This window comes from Rhipicephalus microplus, chromosome 9, assembly GCF_043290135.1.
Source record: "Rhipicephalus microplus isolate Deutch F79 chromosome 9, USDA_Rmic, whole genome shotgun sequence".
In the NCBI taxonomy this organism is placed as follows: Eukaryota; Metazoa; Arthropoda; class Arachnida; order Ixodida; family Ixodidae; genus Rhipicephalus; species Rhipicephalus microplus.
This window is the reverse complement of record NC_134708.1, coordinates 9,797,065-9,817,863: the sequence shown is the minus strand read 5'-3', so window position 1 is coordinate 9,817,863 and position 20,799 is coordinate 9,797,065. Positions and strand designations below refer to the sequence as shown.

Here is a 20,799-nt window from a genome sequence, read left to right as displayed (position 1 = left end):
CACTCTCCCTCTTTCTCTTTCTTTCCCCTTGGCCTCGCGAAAACTAGCAGGCTAGAAACGCGCTTTACAGGCCGACCTGTCCTCCTTTTTCTTCAATTAACATTACCTTCTTTTTCTTGGCCGCACACGAGTAGGGGGCGACTGGCATAGCGAATCGAACCCGCAAACCTATACAGTCCAGAAGACAAACGACTCGACCACGAATGCGCGCTGCAACACGGCAGCGGAACGCAAATTAAATGCCCGGCGCTGCAGAAACAACAACAACAAAACGGGCCGTGCGCATGTTCCGGAACGGGTGTAAAACCACAGACGAAAGAAAAGCAGCATTCGAACATATGCGAGAGTTGCGCCATCTGCAGCGTATAGTCTGCGAATGCAGGGTTGGAAAAAAAGGGGGGGGGGGGGGGAGGCATCGTGACGCGTTAGCGCCATTAACCCACGTTTTTTAATCACAGTTCCGGGAGCCGCGCGCAGGAAGACCCATGACGCGGATGACCCCCATTGGGCGGCGTATAACCTCCTCTCCTTCCTTCCCCTCGACCCCAGCGACCTCTTACGCACGAGCGACGGCTTCGCCCAGACATGACGTCGACAACGACGACGTGCAATACGTGACGCGAGACAAAGCACGACCCGTCGGCACCCTGATCCTGCGACGGTAACACCGCACACACACACACATACTTTGGCACACCGAAACACACACACGCTTACAAAACACGTGCGACCAGCTAATGCACTTTGTTCGCCCAGTCGTCGACCCAATTTCGTCACCGTGCCACACACCTTTCTGTATTTTCGCTTATTTCGATCTCCTTTCCGGGAAAGCAAAGAACCACCGCCCCGACAACGCGTGACCTGCTTTCGGAACCAGCGGCCCCAAAAAGTCATCCGCCACCCAACCTGAGGTTCCAGCTCCGGTCGGCGAGAGCGAGAGCTTTTTACGACCCACACCAGCTGAGTGGCGTCACCCTTTATGTCTCCATAATTTCCGCTCTATGGTCTCTATAGGCTGCCGAGTACGGGACGGATTACATACATTTGCATCGCTCAAGCTCGCGTCACTTTTCATAAGCTTCGGGGCTCATGTCGGGTCAAAGACCCGGGCACGCGCTTGCGGTGGGCCTGTTTAGCAGATAGGCATGAACAGCAGGGGGGTAGGCTGCTTTCTTTGCTAGTATACACATATACATGAACTAACTCAGGACATTCCTCAAGAAAAGAAGGTTTCACCGAAGTATCTAAAAAAAATGAAACGTGTCTGCACACCACAGTGGACTAATGTGCAGATCTGTTAATTTGCTAGCAGTCATCTCAGAGCGAAAGCAAGTAGACCACATAATAAAACGACAGGTCAAAAATTTTTCAAAGTACTCGATTACTTCTGAAGCATGGCGAGCTAAAACTACGATATCTTTCATTATGACGCAGGCCGCGCGCACAGATAAGGACTTCGGATTTTGAACACGCGATGTTTCTCAATGTGCGTTTCAGTATACGCATGTGTCAGTCGCGTTTCACCACATTCCCTCTCGAAACACGTCGATATCGCTGGGAATCAAATCCGCGTCCATAATCTTACCCCTGCGACACCTTGCCTGCAAAGATATAGTCATGTGTTAGGCTACACCTCAAAATATTGGCCCAAGTGTCCACTTCCCGGAGCAGCGAGAGTGTGACTCGCGGCGCTGTTTTATCGAGCATGACGATATTGAGAGTGCCCAGCACACTTAATTTTTCAAAGTATGGGAGTGGCCAGCCGAAAGCACGCCAACAGCATTTTAGGGACAACTGAGACAGAAATACGGTTGCTCGCTACTCTAGCGAAAAAAGAAAAAAATATATATGTGCATAACCACATCTGCCTATATAAGCAAGTGTTTTTCTTTTTTTAAGATGTGTACTTTCGAATGGTCCAACAGCAAGATATATACGCTGCTTTTCGCCGCCCACCTCTGCTTTTGAAAATGGAATAAGTTTCTAACTCTCACTATCGTCATGCTCTTGAACAACAGCACAATGTGACGCAATTTTGCAGCCCCGACCACCCGTCAATCGCACTTAACTTTTTTCTGTTGCGACTGTAAATACAACACTGGGTGGAAGTGGTTAACGAAACCGAATATCCGGCTTAGCGCCGTTCACTCTGCCCTCTTCACGTGGCATTCGCAGTTACTCACAAGCCACTGCGACTGTCCAGTAAATACATATACATCGCCCACTCGAGAACGAGTTATTTCCCGCTTGGTTGATGGGGTTTACCGTCCCAAAGTGACTCAGGCTATGAGAGACTGAAGGGCTCCGGATGGTTTCGACCCCCTGAGATTCCTTAACGTGCACTGACAACGCACAGTACACGGACGTCTATACTCTGCTTTAGCATTACTACCTGCCTTATTTCAGGATACGTTTGTACTCACGCCTAATCACGTCCAATCCTACATATTTCACTGCACTGGCTTACATAAGCCAGCTTAATATTTTATTGATGAGAGATAAAAGTTATAACCTTACGCCCCCCCCCCCCAGCAGATGTTTTCTTGAAAACTTCGTCATAAAAGCTATCTCGTGTGATTCATCTTTTCCATCAAAAATGTCACTACTGGATTGTGACCACTGGAAGGTACGAGATAAAAAGGCGTCAAGTAGAGCACCATCAACTATACGAAATATTTGTATTAAAGAGTATTGACTCCATAACCAGAAAAAATAATTGCACGTCAACTGACTCGTGAGATGAGTCGAATTCACACAGACACAATCAGGCTCACATGAAGGAGTGAATTTGAATCAGGGTGTGTGAAGCTCAGAAAAAAATTTTACAGAGTTTTAGTCCGAGTTAGTCCATTCGAGGAAAACTTCTTTGAGTTTGAGTCCCAATGAGCCCTATGGCAGAATACATTTTATGATTGAGTCTGAGTGAGCTCCAAATTTTTCGCCGACCGTTGCACGGTCATTTAGCCTCAATGGAGATGCGACCCTCTCAGCCAGGATCGAACCAGCCTCTTTCGGGTCAGCGGGCGAGCTTCCTAACCACTAAGCCACAGCGACGGCAAACGGCACATTCTATGGCCGCAATGAGGTTACGCCCAGATAGTACAGTTGCTCGTCATTATTATACTGGGAAATCTAGTTTTACAGGCCACCATCCCCGTTATAATCGCAGTGTGGAATTGACGTGTCAGCGGCTGCTTCATACTGAACATACAACACAGCGAGCGTCTCTATAGGTGCCACTAAGCCAGATATAAGAGAGATAGAACCCTTTAATCAATAGATTGACACGGAAGCACGGCGTTCTGGCCTAGTTCTGGAAAGGTCGACGCACGAATAATGCACAACGCATTTGATGACTCTGTTGGAGAAAATAATGGTGCTTCCTATCTGTGCACGTGTGTTAGGCACGCAAAGCGAATAGCGAAACGGTATCGTGCTAAGTCGATTCCACAGCAAACTGCTCGTCCACATGCCATTTGACTGGCTATACGCGACATCGCTGCAGGGAACCTTTTTTTAATTACTGAAACACCACGAATGAAAGCAACCACGTAAAGAAGTCATTATTAAAATTTCCGATTTTATGGGCCGAAACCAGAGTATATTTGTGAAGCAAGCATCAGTGGGAGGATTCTGCATAAATCTTCAACCTCTGAGTTTATTTAGCGTGCAGGTAAATCTAAATATCTGAATTCTCCTGCACTGGATCCAAAACAAAGCCACCGCCAACTTGTCCGTCACGCCAACCCTCCCCCAACCCCACCTCTATCGCACCTTGTGGAACATATAGCGTGTTCGTGCCGACGAAAAAAAAAGTAAATAAAACACGCATTTCGTTTGCAAACGTACTCTTAAAATCGATGAATCCGACACATTTTAAGCAAAGTAAATACGTGAGGCAACAGAGTCCAACATTAAATTGGTCGTGAAACACTTTGACAAATAACCACCGAATGACTCCAATAAAAAAGTTTATCGCCTCACGGATCAACCGCCACTGAAATGTTCAGCATCCGTCATGTCCGAGCGGAGTTACAAGAACTTGCCGCACGCTGTAATTGCTTTCTTTCTTCTCTAGTCCCGAGGAGTACGGTGGAAGCTGAGCATGTAGGGATGGCACCGGGCAAGTAAGTTACGTCACGCATGCGTTATGACATTAAGCGCATTTAGGGGCGCTGCTTCTTAGGGTCGAGCCATGTCAGCTGTGCGTTGGCGTGACACGCTATATTCATATATTAATATGGGTATTCATATGAATATGAATATCCATATGAATACACATGTGGATATCTATATATATATCCATATGTGTATCCATGTCAATATGGATATATTGTAGTGCATCATCGGTACTGCATCATCGTATAAATCAGTGCAAAAAAGAAGAAACGCAGACCAGCAATTTATCAGTGAACTTTGCTAGGGTGAATAAACCCACGATACGCTTGGTTGGTCCCTCGCGACGCGCACTAAGGGACGCCAGAGTCGATGCATGTTCCGTAGGCGTCCGCAGGGTTCCCGTTCAGCGGGAGGGGAGGGACGAAGGTTCGCCGCAGCACCCCTCTTTCCTATTGAGTGAATGCATGTGGCAGACTTTGCAGTGTCACCATACTGCTGCCCCCCTTTCCATATTAGGTGACACCACCCCCTCCCTGCCGCCGTGCGCAAGTCTATAGTCAAGAGAGTTGTCAGCTGCCTGCTTTATTCTTGAGTTACGTAAAATGAACTACACGTTCATTATGCAACTGGACCTTCATTCCTGAACAACGGCGTGTTTACAGCGCCGTAAAATCAACGTCAACCTCGTGAACGAGCAACGGGACCAAAATGAAAACGTTCGAGCTACTAGCAATCAGAGACTGCGACAAGCAGAACCGCATAACATAATATGGTGTCTGCATATACTATTAGTTAATGGTAAGCGGATCAGCACCCTTTGGATCGGCACTCAATAGAAGTTAAGCGCAAGACCCCATTACGTATTTAATAAGGTTGTTTCCCCCTACTGTACCGTATAAATTTTCAATAGTGGACTGCCTGTACGTACTGTATCTAAGGTTTAAATCTGCTGTCTCTTCAAATCCGGCGTTGAAGCCACGCTACCGTCGCTGCTCGGCACTTGCGAAGGACAAGCACTCTGCTTGAGACGGAAAATAACTGAAAATATTTAGAACGTGTTTCATGCTGTGACGTTCGCTCGATTGTAGATCTTGAACGACGGCACGTAAATAGGCACGCTGTACAGGCTATGCGAACGATCGAACCACATGGTGATTTGTGGACGCTGTGCGGGCACATAACAAAGCGTCGAGACGCCTGAACAACGCCGTACCATGGACTCGTTTTGCTTTGTTTGTTCTTTAGGTCTAACACGCTGTAGCATGCCATGCGTGGAGAGGTCGCATAAGGCAGAATTCAGCCTAGTTGGCCCAGCCGACTTGAGCTTATTTTAAACAACAGGTCTATATCCCTCTTTCTTCTGGCCACAAACATTACAGTTGAAAGAACACCTGTAAACATGGGTTGTGTTCTCGAGCCGGAAGTAAAAAAAGACCAAAAAACACAAGATCCGGTTCTTCAGAAAACACAGGCAGGTTTGTATGCACAAGAACATCAGCGGCCATCCCCCCCTTCCCAGTATTCATCTAGGAGTGGAGGGGAGGGGTGCGAAGTGTGTCCATACATTGAGTTAATGGGGAGAAGGGCCCTGCGATGAACCTACGCCCCCCCCCCCTCGCGCCCGCCTAGCACAAGAACTATCACAGAGAATTCAGAAATCATATTTTATTGAAACCATTCGGTTGCCCAGCTGAACAGGTCACTCTGATTTCTTCACACATCATCATCATCATCATCATCATCATCATCATCATCATCACAACCACCATCACTTTCAGCAGGTTTATGTCAACTGCGGACGATGGCCACTCCCACTGATACTACCACACAGAATCCAGAAATCATATTTTATTGAAACCATTCAGTTGTCCAGCTAAACAGGTCACTCTGATCTCTTCAAAAATCGTCATCATCATCATCATAACCACCATCACTTTCAGCATATTTATGTCAACTACGGACGATGGCCTCTCCCACTGATATCCAATTTCGTGCAAGCGGCTTCCATTACACGCCTGCAAACTTTTTAATATCGCAACTCAAAATAACTCCCTCGCGTTATTCGGGTGTTTCTCATTCATTGTTCCCATCCCTTGGTAACAATTGCTCTAATTATACGCATGTGACAAAACACAAGTTTTTGTATTTTTCAGGTACAAGTTATCACAAAGTATCCTTTCGCGCTTGATACAATGCTCCTAAAATGTGATCTTAATTTCTCAATTTCTGAGTTGTAAATTACTCATTCCTAACCTTCATGGCATTTTGTATAGTTACCCCTACCCCCACCCCATCCCCGCTTTTGGTCAATTGCCCACAGTGAATTTGAGCCGCTGTTGGCTAAGTGAACAAAACCAACAGCTGTGACCCAGAGGCACACGTCGAAATGTAGTAGTAGTTATGGGGCTCGACTGCTAACTCGAAGGTCTAGGAAGCGAATCCCGGCAACGGTGGCCGCTTTTCTACGGTGGTAAATGCTTAAACTTAGACGCACGTTAAAAAAGCCCAGGTGGTTAAAATGTCCGGAGCCCTCCACTGCAGCGTCGCCGATAACCATATTGCGCTTTCGGGACGTAAAACCTCCCAGACCATTTTTAGAAATGAATTCCAGATCTAGCCAGTACCATCGTCTTCTCTGTGGGTTCTTTCGTGTTTATCATTGGTATTATTTGAGTTTGCTGTCCTATAACTGCGATGTAATTGCGACACATATATTAGACATGTTGTAGGTACAACGGACGCAAAAAGAGGGAGACTCGGAGTGGTACAGTAATTGCGTTGGCTGTGAATTTATTTTCTGCAAAAGGAAAGCTGCTGCCAATTTCCGTAAGAAAATTCTTCTCCCTGTAGGAGAAGAATTAGCGGCTTAGTGCGAAACATTAGCCCGGCAGCACTATCCAACGGTAGTCACAACGTTAGCAGACAATAAAAACAAATTAGGCCGACAGTAATCAACAGTAGTCAACTCTAGCCAACATAGCCGATTATCATCGGAATACTGCGCACTTCTCCATTTCAGCCCCTACCAGTATAGTCGACAAGCTGACAATCTTCTGAAGGTTTTTTTTTTTGTTTGTTTGCTTACTTTTGTTTTTCAAAGCTCAGTCAAATGGAAATAACGAGGACGTGCAGAAAAAAAAAACAAGAACAAATCAAGTGGACTAATAACAGTATGCGGGACTTAACGTCCCTAAACCACCATATTGTCAGGATTGTTAGTCGTAATCACAACAGGGGAGGAAGAAGCCAGCGTCACGAGTGGCATTTTCTGGCGTTTTTCGAGGAAGACGACGTTGCGCGTCTGCTCCTGCGTTTTGTTCTTGTGTGCGAATAGAGCCTTGCCGTTCTCGTCGAAACGAAGCCGTGTGTCCTGTTCTTGAAAAAAGTGTGATTGATTGATTGATTTGTGGGGTTTAACGTCCCAAAACCACGCTATGATTATGAGAGACACCGTAGTGGAGGGCTCCGGAAATTTCGACCACCTGGGGTTCTTTAACGTGCGTCCAAATGTGAGCACACGGGCCGATAGCATTTTCGCCTCCATCGAAAATTCAGCCACAGCCGGGATTCAATCCCACGACCTGCAGGTCAGCAGACGAGTACCTTGGCCACTAGACCAACGCGACGGGGCAATCAAACGGGCTACATGGTGGGATGATGAAAGCAGGGCGGCTGCTATAGGCACCGTGGGTCGACGCCGGAAACAGCGTTCACGTTAATGAGGGCAGCCCACCACCGTAATGGCTCGAGGTGCGGTTTTCGAGCACGTATTGCCAATCGATACGCCCTCGCTGCCTTTCGTCGGGTCTCCACGCCTATCCATGAATTACTTTATTTTGATGTTTTCAAAGCGATTTATCTTGTCTCGTGAATAATTTTCTACTTTTTTTTTTATTTCTCGCAATCGCGATATAAGTAAGCTGGGACGAAGAATGAAAAAGTACAAACGGAGGGGCGGTGTAGTGATCTGGTTTTCCCGAAGAATCGACGTGACACGTGACAGGTGTGGGCCAATCAGGTCAGAGGCGGGGGAGAGGGGGGAGCAAACACTCAGGGCAATGTGTATAGGTCAGTCACGTATTTCGATGCCGTGTCAGAGATAATGTCGACGGTTTGAAAGGATGACCCAAAAGTCGCGAAAGCACGATCCAACGTTCCATTTTGTTTCAGCGTTATTTGATGTCACATTTAGGGTCTCGCAGGTCGCGGGTTCGAATCCCGGCTGCGGCGGCTGCATTTCCGATGGAGGCGGAAATGTTGTAGGCCCGTGTGCTCAGATTTGGGTGCACGTTAAAGAACCCCAGGTGGTCGAAATTTCCGGAGCCCTCCACTACGGCGTCTCTCATAATCATATGGTGGTTTTGGGACGTTAAACCCCACATATCACATTTAGGGTCTTAGTGAGGTGAAGGCAACAACACTAATTGTTGACCGGACTGGCCGGTGATATGTGGTGAATGTACAACGCACGACCAAACACGAGAAGAAGGCATACAGAGTCACTTTACAACCACAAAGAGTTGTCTCGTTTCAGACTGAATTTAAGAGACCTTGATACACGATAAATTGTTACGTAGTACACCAACACGCAAAAACGCTGACCTATAGCGGACGAAACGGACGTGTAAACGCAATGGTAGATCCCGGAAATACTGGTGGGAAACTTCACAACTATCGCGTATTCCTAACGGCCCTGCACACAACCATTATACTGGTAACACTAAGGAAGATACTTATATAGCACCAGCATGGTTAATTAACTGTTGGAGTTTAACGTTGCAAAACCACAATATGACTATAAGAGACGCCGTAGTGTAGAGCTCCAGATATCTCGACCTCCTGAGGCTCTTTAACGTGCACCTAAATCTAGGCACACGTACCTCAAGAATTTTCTTCTCCATCGAAAATGCAGCCGCCGCAGCCGGAATTCGATCCCAGCATCTGCGGGTCAGCAGCCGAGTTCCTTAGCCCCTAGATCACCATGGCGAGTGATCACTGGCCTGTCATATACATGCTCGGGGCATTACATGACAATTCATGCATATCATGAACGTCAAGAGAAGAATGGTGACGCTAACGCCGAGATATCCATCTCGCGATCAACTACATGCTGCGCTCGTGGCGTTCTGAATGTGTTGTTCCTAGTGGATTTTCAACCGAAGCGCAACGTAGTGCAGAAAACATGTTTAGACGCAGCCTATAGCTCGAAACCTGCACAAGAACTGTTGCTTACTTTCCCGTCTACAACGTTTTCTTCAGGTTATCGAGGACGGCTTCTCAGAAGACGTAGACATTCAAGCATGAAGACTTATTCATGACACACGTAAGTAAAAATAATCACGCGTCCGTTGTCTGATTGCCTTGCTACCGCTATAATCACACACATGCATCATTTATAACGGCTATAGCACTCTAATCAAGGCTTGCATCCTACTGGTGTACTGTAGTTCAATATCTGTGACGCATGTGGGACTAATGGCCACGATGAACTGCTTCTCACACGGACGTGCTCTACCCGCGGTCCTGTCGTGCTTGTGTGTGCATTACAAGGCCCACACGTGATCCATTCTGATTGGCTCGAAAAGTCGAAGCATTGACCAACTGGCTGCGTTCTATTTCTAAGGGTGGATCATTACTTAAACAGAGTGCTTAATGCATTGTTTGTTATTATTACTTGGAACGTTTTATAAACCACCAGCATCAAACCAGACTGTGCTGAAGTTCGAAGAACTATAAGATTTGAGCTCACTGTGCGATAGTTTTTTTTTCAGGTTCCTTCTTTTTGTTTTTTTCGCAGTAGCTTATTGTAGCGAATGTTACTAAACATGAACCTAATGGTTTTTCTTTTTTTACCTGTTACGTCTGTACAGCCGCTTGTGACTGTAGACGATTTATTAAAGGACAGGAAACGTGAACAAGTTCAAAAGCGTAGCCCAGGCGCTGGAGTCACTCCTGGCCAGCGTTCGACGCCAGGCTCGCGCTCGTGCCACAGCGCCAGTGCCCCGCGCGCACTTCGTTAATGTCGTCTTCTAAGGCGACATGTCACTCTTCCTCCCTTAGACGAAGTCTCCATAGCGGTCTGGAGGTCGCCTAACCTCTGGTGGTCGCAGTTGCCGAGTGGCCACTGCCTGTGACGTCGACGGTTGCGAGGGAGTGTGATCTTGCATCTCGGGCGATTCAGGCGGTTGAGCAGCTGAGCTCGATGGCGTCTCTTCTGGCGTTGCGTCCAAGAGATCGTCAGCTGCGCTCCAATCTGTCCGCGATTGGGTTGTTTGTCTGGTCTGACTCGTTTTCCTCATGTGATTGAGGTGACGCCGAACCTTTCCTTGGTCGCTTTTTACAAGCCAGGATCGTGGTCCGACGCGGCGCAGTATTTCGCCTTCAATCCAATCTGGCTTTTTCAAAAACTGCCGGATAAGCACTCTATCCCCTATAGCGAAGCGGCGTGATTTTTGCAATGCCTCCTGGCTCTCAGGACTTCGCTTATCCGTCTCCCGCTTAAGAAGATCGAGAGGGCAGAGCAATTCTCGTCCGAACATCGCTCTCGCCGGTGTCATACCTGTGGTAGTGTGTATTGTCGTGTGCTGCCGATACAGAAATCTTGCAAGTCGGCACTGTATGGACTTGTCTGCATCTTTCAACAGCGCTCTTTTCAGCTCCGCCACATAGCGTTCTGCCTGGCCGTTTGTTGCCGGATGATATGCTGGTGAGGTTGCAGCCTGTATGCCGTTCGACGCATAGAACTGCTTGATCTCGTTGGAGATGAATGCTTTTCCGTTGTCGGAGATGACCTTTCGGGGAATGCCGAACGTTGCAAAGAGGCTTCGGAGCACGTCGATTACAGCCGCGGATGTTGCTTGTGTCACGTGCCGGACTTCCACCCACTTTGTGTATGCGTCCACAACAACTAAGTAGGTGCGTCCGAGTAGTGGCCCCGCGAAGTCAACGTGCACCGTGTCCCATGCTGTCTGGGGACGGTCCCACGTAGGAATAGGAGCTTTGGGTGGGCTCTTTTGCGTTGCTTGGCATTCACGGCACTGTCGCACCGTTTCCTCGATCACCTTGTCCATTCCGGGCCACCATACGTAGCTCCTTGCGCACTTCTTCATGGCTACCATGCCTCTGTGACCCGCATGCAGAAGTGCCAGAACACGGGATCGTGCTGAGCTCGGTATGATCACTCGGGATCCAAGTGTGATGCACTCGCGCTGTAGTGCTAGTGCGGTCGCTCGTCGTCGGTAAGGAGCAAACTCATCTCCAGTGAGTTTCTCCACTGTACCATCCTGCACTGCCTTGTACAACCTCTGCATGATGCTGTCTTGTTGTGTCAGGCGTGCTATCTCGGCAGCAGTCAACGGAGGTCTCGATAACGCTTCGAACAATAGTACGTCACCTGGAGGCCAGGGTTCATCGAGACGTTCTTGTAATGGCAAACGGCTCAACGCATCCGCGTTTTGATGGTTCTTGCCACGCCTGTAGATTATGCTGTAGTCATACGCCGATAACTTGATGCACCATCTGGTCATCCGTGGAGAAAGGACTTGAGCCGTTGGCTTTTGTGGACCCAGTATGCCGAGCAGTGGTTGGTGGTCAGTGACGAAAGTCACCTTTCTTCCCGCAATATACTTGTGGAACTTGTGGGCTGCAAACACCACAGCAAGGCCTTCTCTGTCCAATTGAGCATATTTGCGTTCTGCCGGCCCTAGCGTCCGAGATGCAAAAGCGATTGGCGCCTCTCTATTCTGGTCATCACGTTGAGACAGAACAGCTCCTATGCCATATGGTGAAGCATCACAAGAGACAAGAAGCTCCTTCTGTTCGTCGTAGTGTGCCAGTACGGTCTGACTGAGCAGCAATGCCTTAAGCTTGTCAAAGGCTTCTTGATGCTTTGTCTCCCATCTCCACGTGGCGTCCTTCTGAAGAAGCTGGTATAGGCAGCTGGCAACTGTTGCCCTGTTCTTCAAGAATCTGTCGTAGAAAGCCAGCATTCCGAGAAATGATTGAAGCGCTTGTTTGCAGTTTGGTGCTGGAGCGTCCGTTATGGCTCGAACTTTCTCTTCGTTTGTGTGGACGCCTGTCTCGTCGATTCGGTGTCCCAGAAAGAAAACTTGTCGCACCGCAAAGCAGCACTTGTTTTTTCCGAGGCGCAGATTGTAGTTTCGTAGCCTCTTCAGCACTTCTTCCAGTCTCTCGGCGTGTTCCGTGGCGTCTTTCCCACTGATGATCACGTCATCTAGGTATGCGCACACGCCTGTGATGCCTGACAGCATTGTCTCCATAAAACGTTGAAAAATGGCTGGGGCTGCAGAAATTCCGAAAGGCAATCTCTTGACCCTGTATAGTCCCTTCAGCGTGTTCAGGGTCAATATCTCTGCTGTCTCTGGCGTCACGTGAAGTTGCTGGTACGCTTGTGCTAAATCCAGGGTGCTGAAGACCTTGCCTCCCCTCAAGTGGCTGAGCACTTCATCAGTTGAGGGAAGTGGGTAGTCTGCCTTCTTTGATACCTGGTTCACTGTGCAACGGTAGTCGCCGCATATTCGCAACGAGCCATTCTTCTTTCGAACCAGTACGAGAGGCGTTGCCCAATCCGAATGCTGTGCTGGCTCGATTATGCCTTGACTTTGCAGTCGATCCAATTCTGCTTCTACAGCTGACCGGAGCGCGAAAGGAACCGGCCGTGCTTTTAGGAACTTTGGTTTCGCTCCTTCCACGAGGTCTAGTTGTACCGCTGGACCGATGTGTCCTGATATGTCCTCGTCGAATACAGATTGGTACTTGTCGAGAAGCTTCGAAACAAGTTCATCGCCGGATACATCATTGATGCCCGTGATCTGTATACCCAGGTGAGGAAACCAGTTTCGTCCAAGGAGGTTACAACCTGCTCCCTTGATGACAACAAGTGGTAGTGTCATGGTTTTGTTTCCGTGCGTAACAATCACCGTTGCACATCCGAGAACTCGAAGAGACTGTCCTGACCATGTGCGTAGGAGCATGTTGTCGGTCTGAAGCCGTGGTCGATCATCTGTCCACGTAGCTTTGAACGTGACCTCACTGATGAGTGTGCAGGCTGCACCCGAGTCGACTTCAAAATCCAAGAACTTGCCATGTACGCGTAGCCGAGTCATGACCTTCTGTGTGCTGAACGCGTTGGTTACGGTGTTGAGCTCGTAAAGGGCCACGTCTGATGAGTCCTGCTGAGTCGACACTGGTGCTGAGGCAGCTGTCGAAGTTCCTTGTTGGGGATATTCGATGCTGTTGCTCGTTTTTGCTTCTTTCCGCTTTTTCAGACAGGCTTTTTCAATGTGTCCGCGTTTCTTGCAGTAGTTGCAGGAGACTGTCTGGAACTTGCAAGTGTCCGGATTATGTAGCGCGTTACAACGCCAACAGCGTTGTTTCTTCTTTTGGGCAGAGGCACTAGAGTGACCTTGGTTGTCTATCTTGCATGTGCTTATGCAGGATTCGTGAAACTCTTTAAATTCGGTTTTCACGCGTTTCTGGTCTTCGATGGCGTTTTCAGCTCGCAGTGCAAGGTCGAAAGCTTTCTTGAACGTCAAGTCCTTTTCTGCGAAGAGCCGTTGCTGGACCTGCTCGTTCCGAAGACCGCAAACGAAACGATCACGCAGCATGACGTCCATAGGCAGCATTGTCGGATTCGCTGCAGTGTCTGCGCTTGTCCCGAAATTGCAATCTGCTGCTAGCTTCTTGAGCGCCGTGACGTAATCACTGACCGTTTCGTCGTGCTTTTGGTCACGTCGCTGGAATCGTGCCCTGCAGAAGACCTCAGACGGTTGTGGATCGAAGTGAGCCTTGAGCATCTTGACTATGTCCTCGTAGCTCACTTGGTTGGGCTGCTTGGGTTGAACGAGGGCGCAGACGATGTCATAAGTCTGTTCCCCGCACAGCGTTAGCAGATGAGCACGTTTCTTCGATGCGTCCGTAATCTCGTTAGCCTCGAAGAAGAACTGTAGCCTCCCATACCAGGATCTCCAGGAGCTGGGGCTGCCGCTGAATTCGGGTAGCCGACCGAAGTCGGGCGTCGCCATGTTATTTCCTTGACGTCGGTGGAGTGCCGATGAGTCGATCCAGTCTTCCTCGTCGCCAACTGTTACGTCTGTACAGCCGCTTGTGACTGTAGACGATTTATTAAAGGACAGGAAACGTGAACAAGTTCAAAAGCGTAGCCCAGGCGCTGGAGTCACTCCTGGCCAGCGTTCGACGCCAGGCTCGCGCTCGTGCCACAGCGCCAGTGCCCCGCGCGCACTTCGTTAATGTCGTCTTCTAAGGCGACATGTCATTACCGACAAACAAGCAACGTTCACATTATGATTTCATTTGTGGAGATACTCGCATCACCTGACACGGTGCTTTCACTGCACTGCTTTCACTGCACGCCGCGCGAAGCTTGTGCCAGTGCTCCCGTGGTGGAGTCTCCCGAGGACGAGGATACGCGGGACCACGAGACACAGCAGCCTTTCCCTTGGTCCTTGGTACAATTAACTAATATCCTTGGAGCTGGTCGCGGGCTGCCTATGTGCGAGCAATAGGGATCTCCGCGGAGGCGATGCCGCAAATCGTTCTCACAAACACTTTCCCGTTTTCGGGAATGCACCACGGTTCGCGAGACTCGACCCGCAACAGACATAGGCCTGCGTTCCCTGGCAGGGACGAACTTCATTCGCTTGTTATTCTGGATGGGTGAATCTAAGATCGTCGATTCCTCATCGTGTTGCGCACGATACAAGTTGCACAATTCGGCCAGCCGGCTTGCTCTGTATGGAAGGTGCTATCAGCGTCAAATGAAACCCGAACAGCGGCCAGCTTTCGTGACGCTATAGTGCGCGCCGTCCACTTATCACTACGAACAGGCACGCATGTTGATGATGATGATGGACCTTCGGATTTGCTGGCACTCGCCCACAAAGGGGGATCGGCCAAGATGGGCACGCATGTATGCGCAAAGCTGCCGAACACGGTGCACGCGCCTGTGAATGGTAATAATATACCTGGACGGCATGCACTACACTATCGCGAAGGCTTACCGCTGTGTGAGTTTCATTTGACGCTGGCAGTACAAATCAATGCAGGTTCTTGATGGTTAGCACTTCACTGTATTGTGCAATTTGTTTTTTTAGCACTAGAATCCGTAGACTCTATGAAAGTATCACTTCTGCGAATAGGGCCAAGACTTAAGCCAAAAAAAGTTCAGTGCTCGCGCGCTGACGTCTTCGAGGCCACCTTAATGTGTTGAACAAAAATAAATACTACTGCTTGGACTGGCGATTAACACGGCGCCGCTTTTGTAGAAGGTGTCCGAGCCCGAGGCCGCGCCTAAGGGACCTAATGGTGGAGGTGGTGGAGGTCCTGCTGGGCGCACCGACAGCCCACCAGAGCCCGTCAGCCTGCCCATCAGGGACGACTATGAACGCCGGCTGAGGCTAGCCATGGAGAGACGCCGAGAGTACAACGATTTCCTGAGCAGGGTAAGTATAGACACTGCAGGGTCAGGTCATGTCCGGTCACGTAACTACATTGTCATGAGGATGAGACACAAGCGCCAAGTAATACTCAGCATTGATATTATTTATCCTGAGGGCACCTGCTAACGTGTCTCAGAAGAGGGGCCGTCATTTACATTCCTGCACACATCACTATCATTGCACAAAAAAAACACAAGAAAGTGCACGACAAAAGCGCTGTCTAACAACTTTTTTGTGCGCTGACCGTGAAGAGTATGTTCCAACTAGCCCAATTTCCTATAGATAACATTCCGGCATGATTGCGAAAACGTCCGATTAGAAATGTCAGATATATTTTTATTCTTTCCGGCCATCGTTGGCGAAGTTGTTATATTGTTACGGGGAATAAAGTATACACTGATGAACAAATGTGTACTGGCGAATATACTGGCGAGCTAATGCGTACGACGCTGCTGCAGTCCGAGCACGTTCCCGTTCAGCACTTCGTCGTCGTCATCCTCAGGCATCTACTTAGCCCGTGACATTACCCGCCGGCGGCAGAAGCACCGTCCCGGTGCGATCAATTCTCGGGGCGTGAGAAGTATGGCTTGAGCCGTGAGACGTGCACTATATCGGTCGGGACTGAAGCTGGTACTGACGTGGTATGGAGTGGAGCTATCTCATAGGTCACGCTGGTGACCTTGCGTATGACGCGGTAGGGGCCGACGTAACGGGACATCAGTTTTTCGCTGAGACCAACACGACGTGATGGTAACCACAGCAAGACGAGTGACCCCGGAGAGTACTGTACGTCGCGGTGCCGGCGATCGTAAGCACTCTTTTGGTTAAGCTGCGAGGCACATAAACGATCCCGGGCGACTTGGCGGGCGATGTCAGCTCGGGCCAGGGCATCACGAGCATAAGCAGTCGATGAGGCGGCGTCAGATTGGAGCATGGTGTCCATGGGCAAAGGCGGGTCATAACCGAACAGTAGGTAAAAAGGGGAAAATCCAGCTGTATCATGACGTGAACTGTTGTATGCGAAGGTAACGAAAGGTAAGTGGATGTCCCAATCTTTGTGATCCTTGGAAACGTACATCGCTAACATATTCGTCAAGGTACGGTTGAGGCGTTCCGTGAGGCCATTGGTTTGCGGATGGTACGCTGTAGTGAACTTGTGGTGGGTAGAGCAGGATCGCAGGAGCTCGTCGACTACTTTAGATAGAAAACAGCTGCCGTGGTCGGTGATCAACTGACGAGGAGCACCATGACGCAGAATGATGTCATGAAGAAGGAAATCGGCTACATCAGTAGCGCAGCTGGTGGGGAGGGCGCGTGTAACGGCATACCGCGTTGCGTAGTCGGTAGCAATAACAATCCACTTATTACCGGTGGCCGACACGGGAAAGGGTCCTAGAAGATCGAGGCCGACTCGGAAAAATGGCTCATCTGGTACTTCAATGGGCTGGAGGGTACCAGCAGGTCTCAGAGCAGGTGTCTTGCGGCGCTGGCAGAGGTCGCATGCCGCAACGTACTGTCGCACAGAACGGTAGAGGCCAGGCCAAAAGAATCGGCGGCGAATGCGGTCATACGTGCGTGACACCCCTAGGTGTCCAGCGGAGGGGGCATCATGCAGCTGGGCCAAAACGTCTGAGCGAAGATGCACAGGAACAACGAGTAAAAGCTCAGCACCATCAGGGCGGGTGTTGTAGCGGTGCAAGATGTCGTTGTGAAGAACGAACAGTTGTAAGGAGTGGTCAGGGTGGGGAGAGTGCAGACCATTGATAATAGCACGCAAAGAGGGGTCGCGGCGTTGTTCAGCAGCTATGTCGGTGAAGTCGGTAATTGAAAGAACGAGGGCCTCTTGCTCATCTTCCCTCGTGTCAGGGGGATCGACTGGGTAACGGGACAAGCAGTCGGCATCCTTGTGAAGTTGTCCGGATTTATAGGATACGGAAAAAGTGTACTCTTGTAAGCGCAGCGCCCAGCGACCAAGGCGTCCCGTAGGGTCCTTGAGTGAGGAGAGCCAGCAAAGCGCATGGTGGTCCGTAATAACTGAGAATGGGCGGCCATACAGGTACGGTCGGAATTTCGCAATGGCCCAGACGAGAGCTAAGCACTCGCGTTCTGTGATGGAATAATTTTGTTCCGAGCGCGACAACAGACGGCTTGCATACGCGACGACGCGGTGCATTCCTTGTTGCCGCTGCGCGAGCACTGCGCCTATGCCGTGGCCACTGGCGTCAGTACGAAGCTCCGTAGCAGCAGATGGGTCGAAGTGTGCTAGGACTGGTGGATTGGTGAGAATGTCGACGAGCGACGAGAAGGCGTTTGCTTGCTGTTGGCCCCAGGTGAATGCGACATTCGTTTTGAGGAGGCAGGTTAGAGGACGGGCTACTTCAGCGAACTTCTCGACAAAACGACGGAAATAGGAGCACAGTCCCAGAAAACTTCGGACGTCCTTGACTGAGCGGGGTGTGGGGAAGTCGCGAACTGCTCGGACTTTCGCAGGGTCTGGTTGAACGCCCGCAGCGTTAACAAGATGGCCGAGTACGCAAATTTGGCGTTGCCCAAAGCGGCATTTGGGCGAGTTAAGTTGCAAGTTGGCACGTCGAAAAACATCAAGCACTGCGGACAGACGGGTAAGATGGTCGTCGAAAGTAGTCGAAAAAACAATAACGTCGTCAAGATAGCAGAGGCAGATGGTCCACTTCATGCCTCGAAGGAGAGAGTCCATCATGCGCTCAAATGTCGCGGGGGCATTGCATAATCCAAAAGGCATCATCTTGAACTGATAAAGACCATCAGGAGTCACGAAGGCCGTCTTCTCTCTGTCTTTGTCGTCCACAGCGATCTGCCAGTAGCCTGTGCGAAGGTCTATTGAAGAGAAATATTTGGCACCGCGCAAGCAATCGAGTGCATCATCTATGCGCGGTAGGGGATAGACATCTTTCTTGGTAATATGGTTGAGATGGCGGTAATCAACACAGAATCTCCAGCTATTGTCCTTCTTTTTAACAAGTACAACGGGTGAGGACCAGGGACTAGATGAGGGTTCGATTATGCCCTTATCAAGCATTTTATCGACTTCTCGCTGTATAATAGCACGCTCCGGGGCTGACACACGGTAGGGTCGTCGGCGAATGGGTCGAGCGTCACCGGTGTCGATGCGATGGGTTACTACAGATGTCTGGCCCAAATTACGGTCGCCGAAGTCAAAGATGTCCTGATAAGGAGCAAGCACACGGCAGAAAGCAGAGACTTGTTCAGAGGTGAGCTTGTCAGATAGCATTGGCTTGAAAAGGTCGGAACAGGAACGTGACGAGAACGACGTTGATGAAAAATCGGGTGGCGAATCGGTGGTTAGAGCGGAAACTGTGTGGTCGACCAGTGGTGTAAGATGCGCAAGTGACATGCCGCGAGGAATAACTTGCGCTGAGAGGCCGAAATTGAGGACGGGAAACGAAGTTCGGTTGTCCTTAACGGTAACCACCGTGTTGGGGAGTGCAACATTGCGTGTCATGGCGACGTCAGAAATCGGGGCAGCAACATAATCACCATCGGGTACTGCAGGATATGGCGAGAGTTGGACTTGGACTGCGGCTTGCGGCGGAAGTCTAAGGAAATCGACAGAGCGTAGACGAGGTGGGCTGGTAGAGACGGTCTCCGAAAAGGATGGTAGTTCGAGCTGAAGAAGACCTTTGGAACAGTCAATGAGCGCAGCGTGTGAAGTCAGAAAGTCGAGTCCAAGGATTAGGTCATGAGGGCAATTTTCCAGTACAGCGAACAGAACTGAAGTTTGATGCTTAGAAATTGTTAATCGCGCAGTGCACATTCCAAGCACAGCAGGAGTACTCCCATCCGCGGTACCAACGGTAGGTGCAATCGCAGGCGTCAGAACTTTTTTGAGGCGGCGGCGGAGGTCTGAGCTCATCACAGATATTTGTGCACCGGTATCAATAAGAGCCGTTATAGGTAAATCATCAACGAGAATTGTAAGGAGGTTGCACCGCTGGTCGGGAGTAATCAGAGGATTTGCAGTCCAAGTCGTGTATGCAGCGTCACCTCCGGGGGCTGCACCGGCTAGTTTTCCGAGCGACGGTCGTAAGGAGACCGAGAACGGCGGGGTTGGGGCGAGCGGGACTGACGACGCACGGGCGATGGCGAGCGGCTGGTCCGACGTTCTGGATTATACTCTGCACCTGTCTCAGCACGGTAGGACGGGGCATAAGGTGCACGTTCAGAGCGAGGCCGCCAATCATAGAAGCTCGGTCGAGGTGATGAGGTCCACCGGCTGCGGCAATGGCGAGCGATGTGTCCTATCCGATGGCACGTAAAACATATGGGCCGATCATCATGAGTGCGCCATTCAGCTGGGTTTCGTCGTGGCGCGAACGTGCGGTTCGGAGTGGCAGCCGCAACGACTGGAGCCGAGCTGGAAGTAGCAGAGGCATTTTGATGAGGTGGCGAAATGCCCATATTCGCGATCTCTTGGCGAACCACGGCCTGTATCATTGAAACAGCACCGAGGTTGTGTCCTGGCGCGCTGACGCTAGACATAGCGGGAGCCATGGCCTCGAGTTCCCGACGGACTATTCTGGTGACGTTTTCTGGCGCTGGTGGTTGGTGTAGTGTGGGCAAATCTTCGCAAGAGGACGTAGCCGCCGTGTTGGGAAGGCGGTCAAATCGGTGAACTATGCGCCTACTTTTTGCCTGTTCGAAGCGACGACATGCTTCGATAACCGACTCCACCGTTGAGCAGTCCTTGCACAGGAGAAAATTGAAGGCGTCATCCGCAATTCCTTTCAGGATGTGTCCGACTTTGTCCTCGTCGAGCATGTCCTTGTCGACCTTGCGGCACAAAGCCAACACGTCCTGGATGTACGCGATGTACGGCTCCGTGGATGTCTGGGCACGAGTCGCAAGCTCTTTCTTTGCGGCCACTTGACGTCCGATGGGTTTCCCAAATAGATAGCGCAATTTCTGCTTACAGACGTCCCAGCTAGTCAACTCTTCTTGATGTGTCTCGTACCAGAGTTTTGCCGTGCCATGCAAGTAGAAGATGATGTTCGCCAGCATAAGCGTTGGACCCCAATGGTTGCTGCTGCTGACGCGCTCATATTGAACAAGCCAGTCATCGACGTCTATGCCACTTGTGCCGTTGAATGGACCTGGGTCACGAGGTTGCACCACAACGATCGGCTGCGGGGCTGACGGATCTTGT

The 20,799-nt window shown here is 50.0% G+C and overlaps 1 protein-coding gene across 8 annotated transcripts in view; it reads left to right on the top strand.

The window, feature by feature from the left end:
• The window catches only part of LOC119164848 (uncharacterized), a 49,298-nt gene that overhangs the window by 4,965 nt on the left and 23,534 nt on the right, over positions 1–20,799 (top strand). For 6 of the 8 annotated variants that reach the window (XM_075873102.1, XM_075873105.1, XM_075873104.1 and 3 more), the window contains exons 2-3: positions 9,379–9,442; positions 15,423–15,599. In XM_075873102.1, coding sequence (XP_075729217.1) covers positions 9,434–9,442; positions 15,423–15,599 — 186 coding nt within the window. In that variant the 5' untranslated portion in view covers positions 9,379–9,433. The remainder of the gene's footprint in view (positions 1–9,378; positions 9,443–15,422; positions 15,600–20,799) is intronic. The other 2 variants (XM_075873101.1, XM_075873106.1) reach the window with 2 other exon arrangements.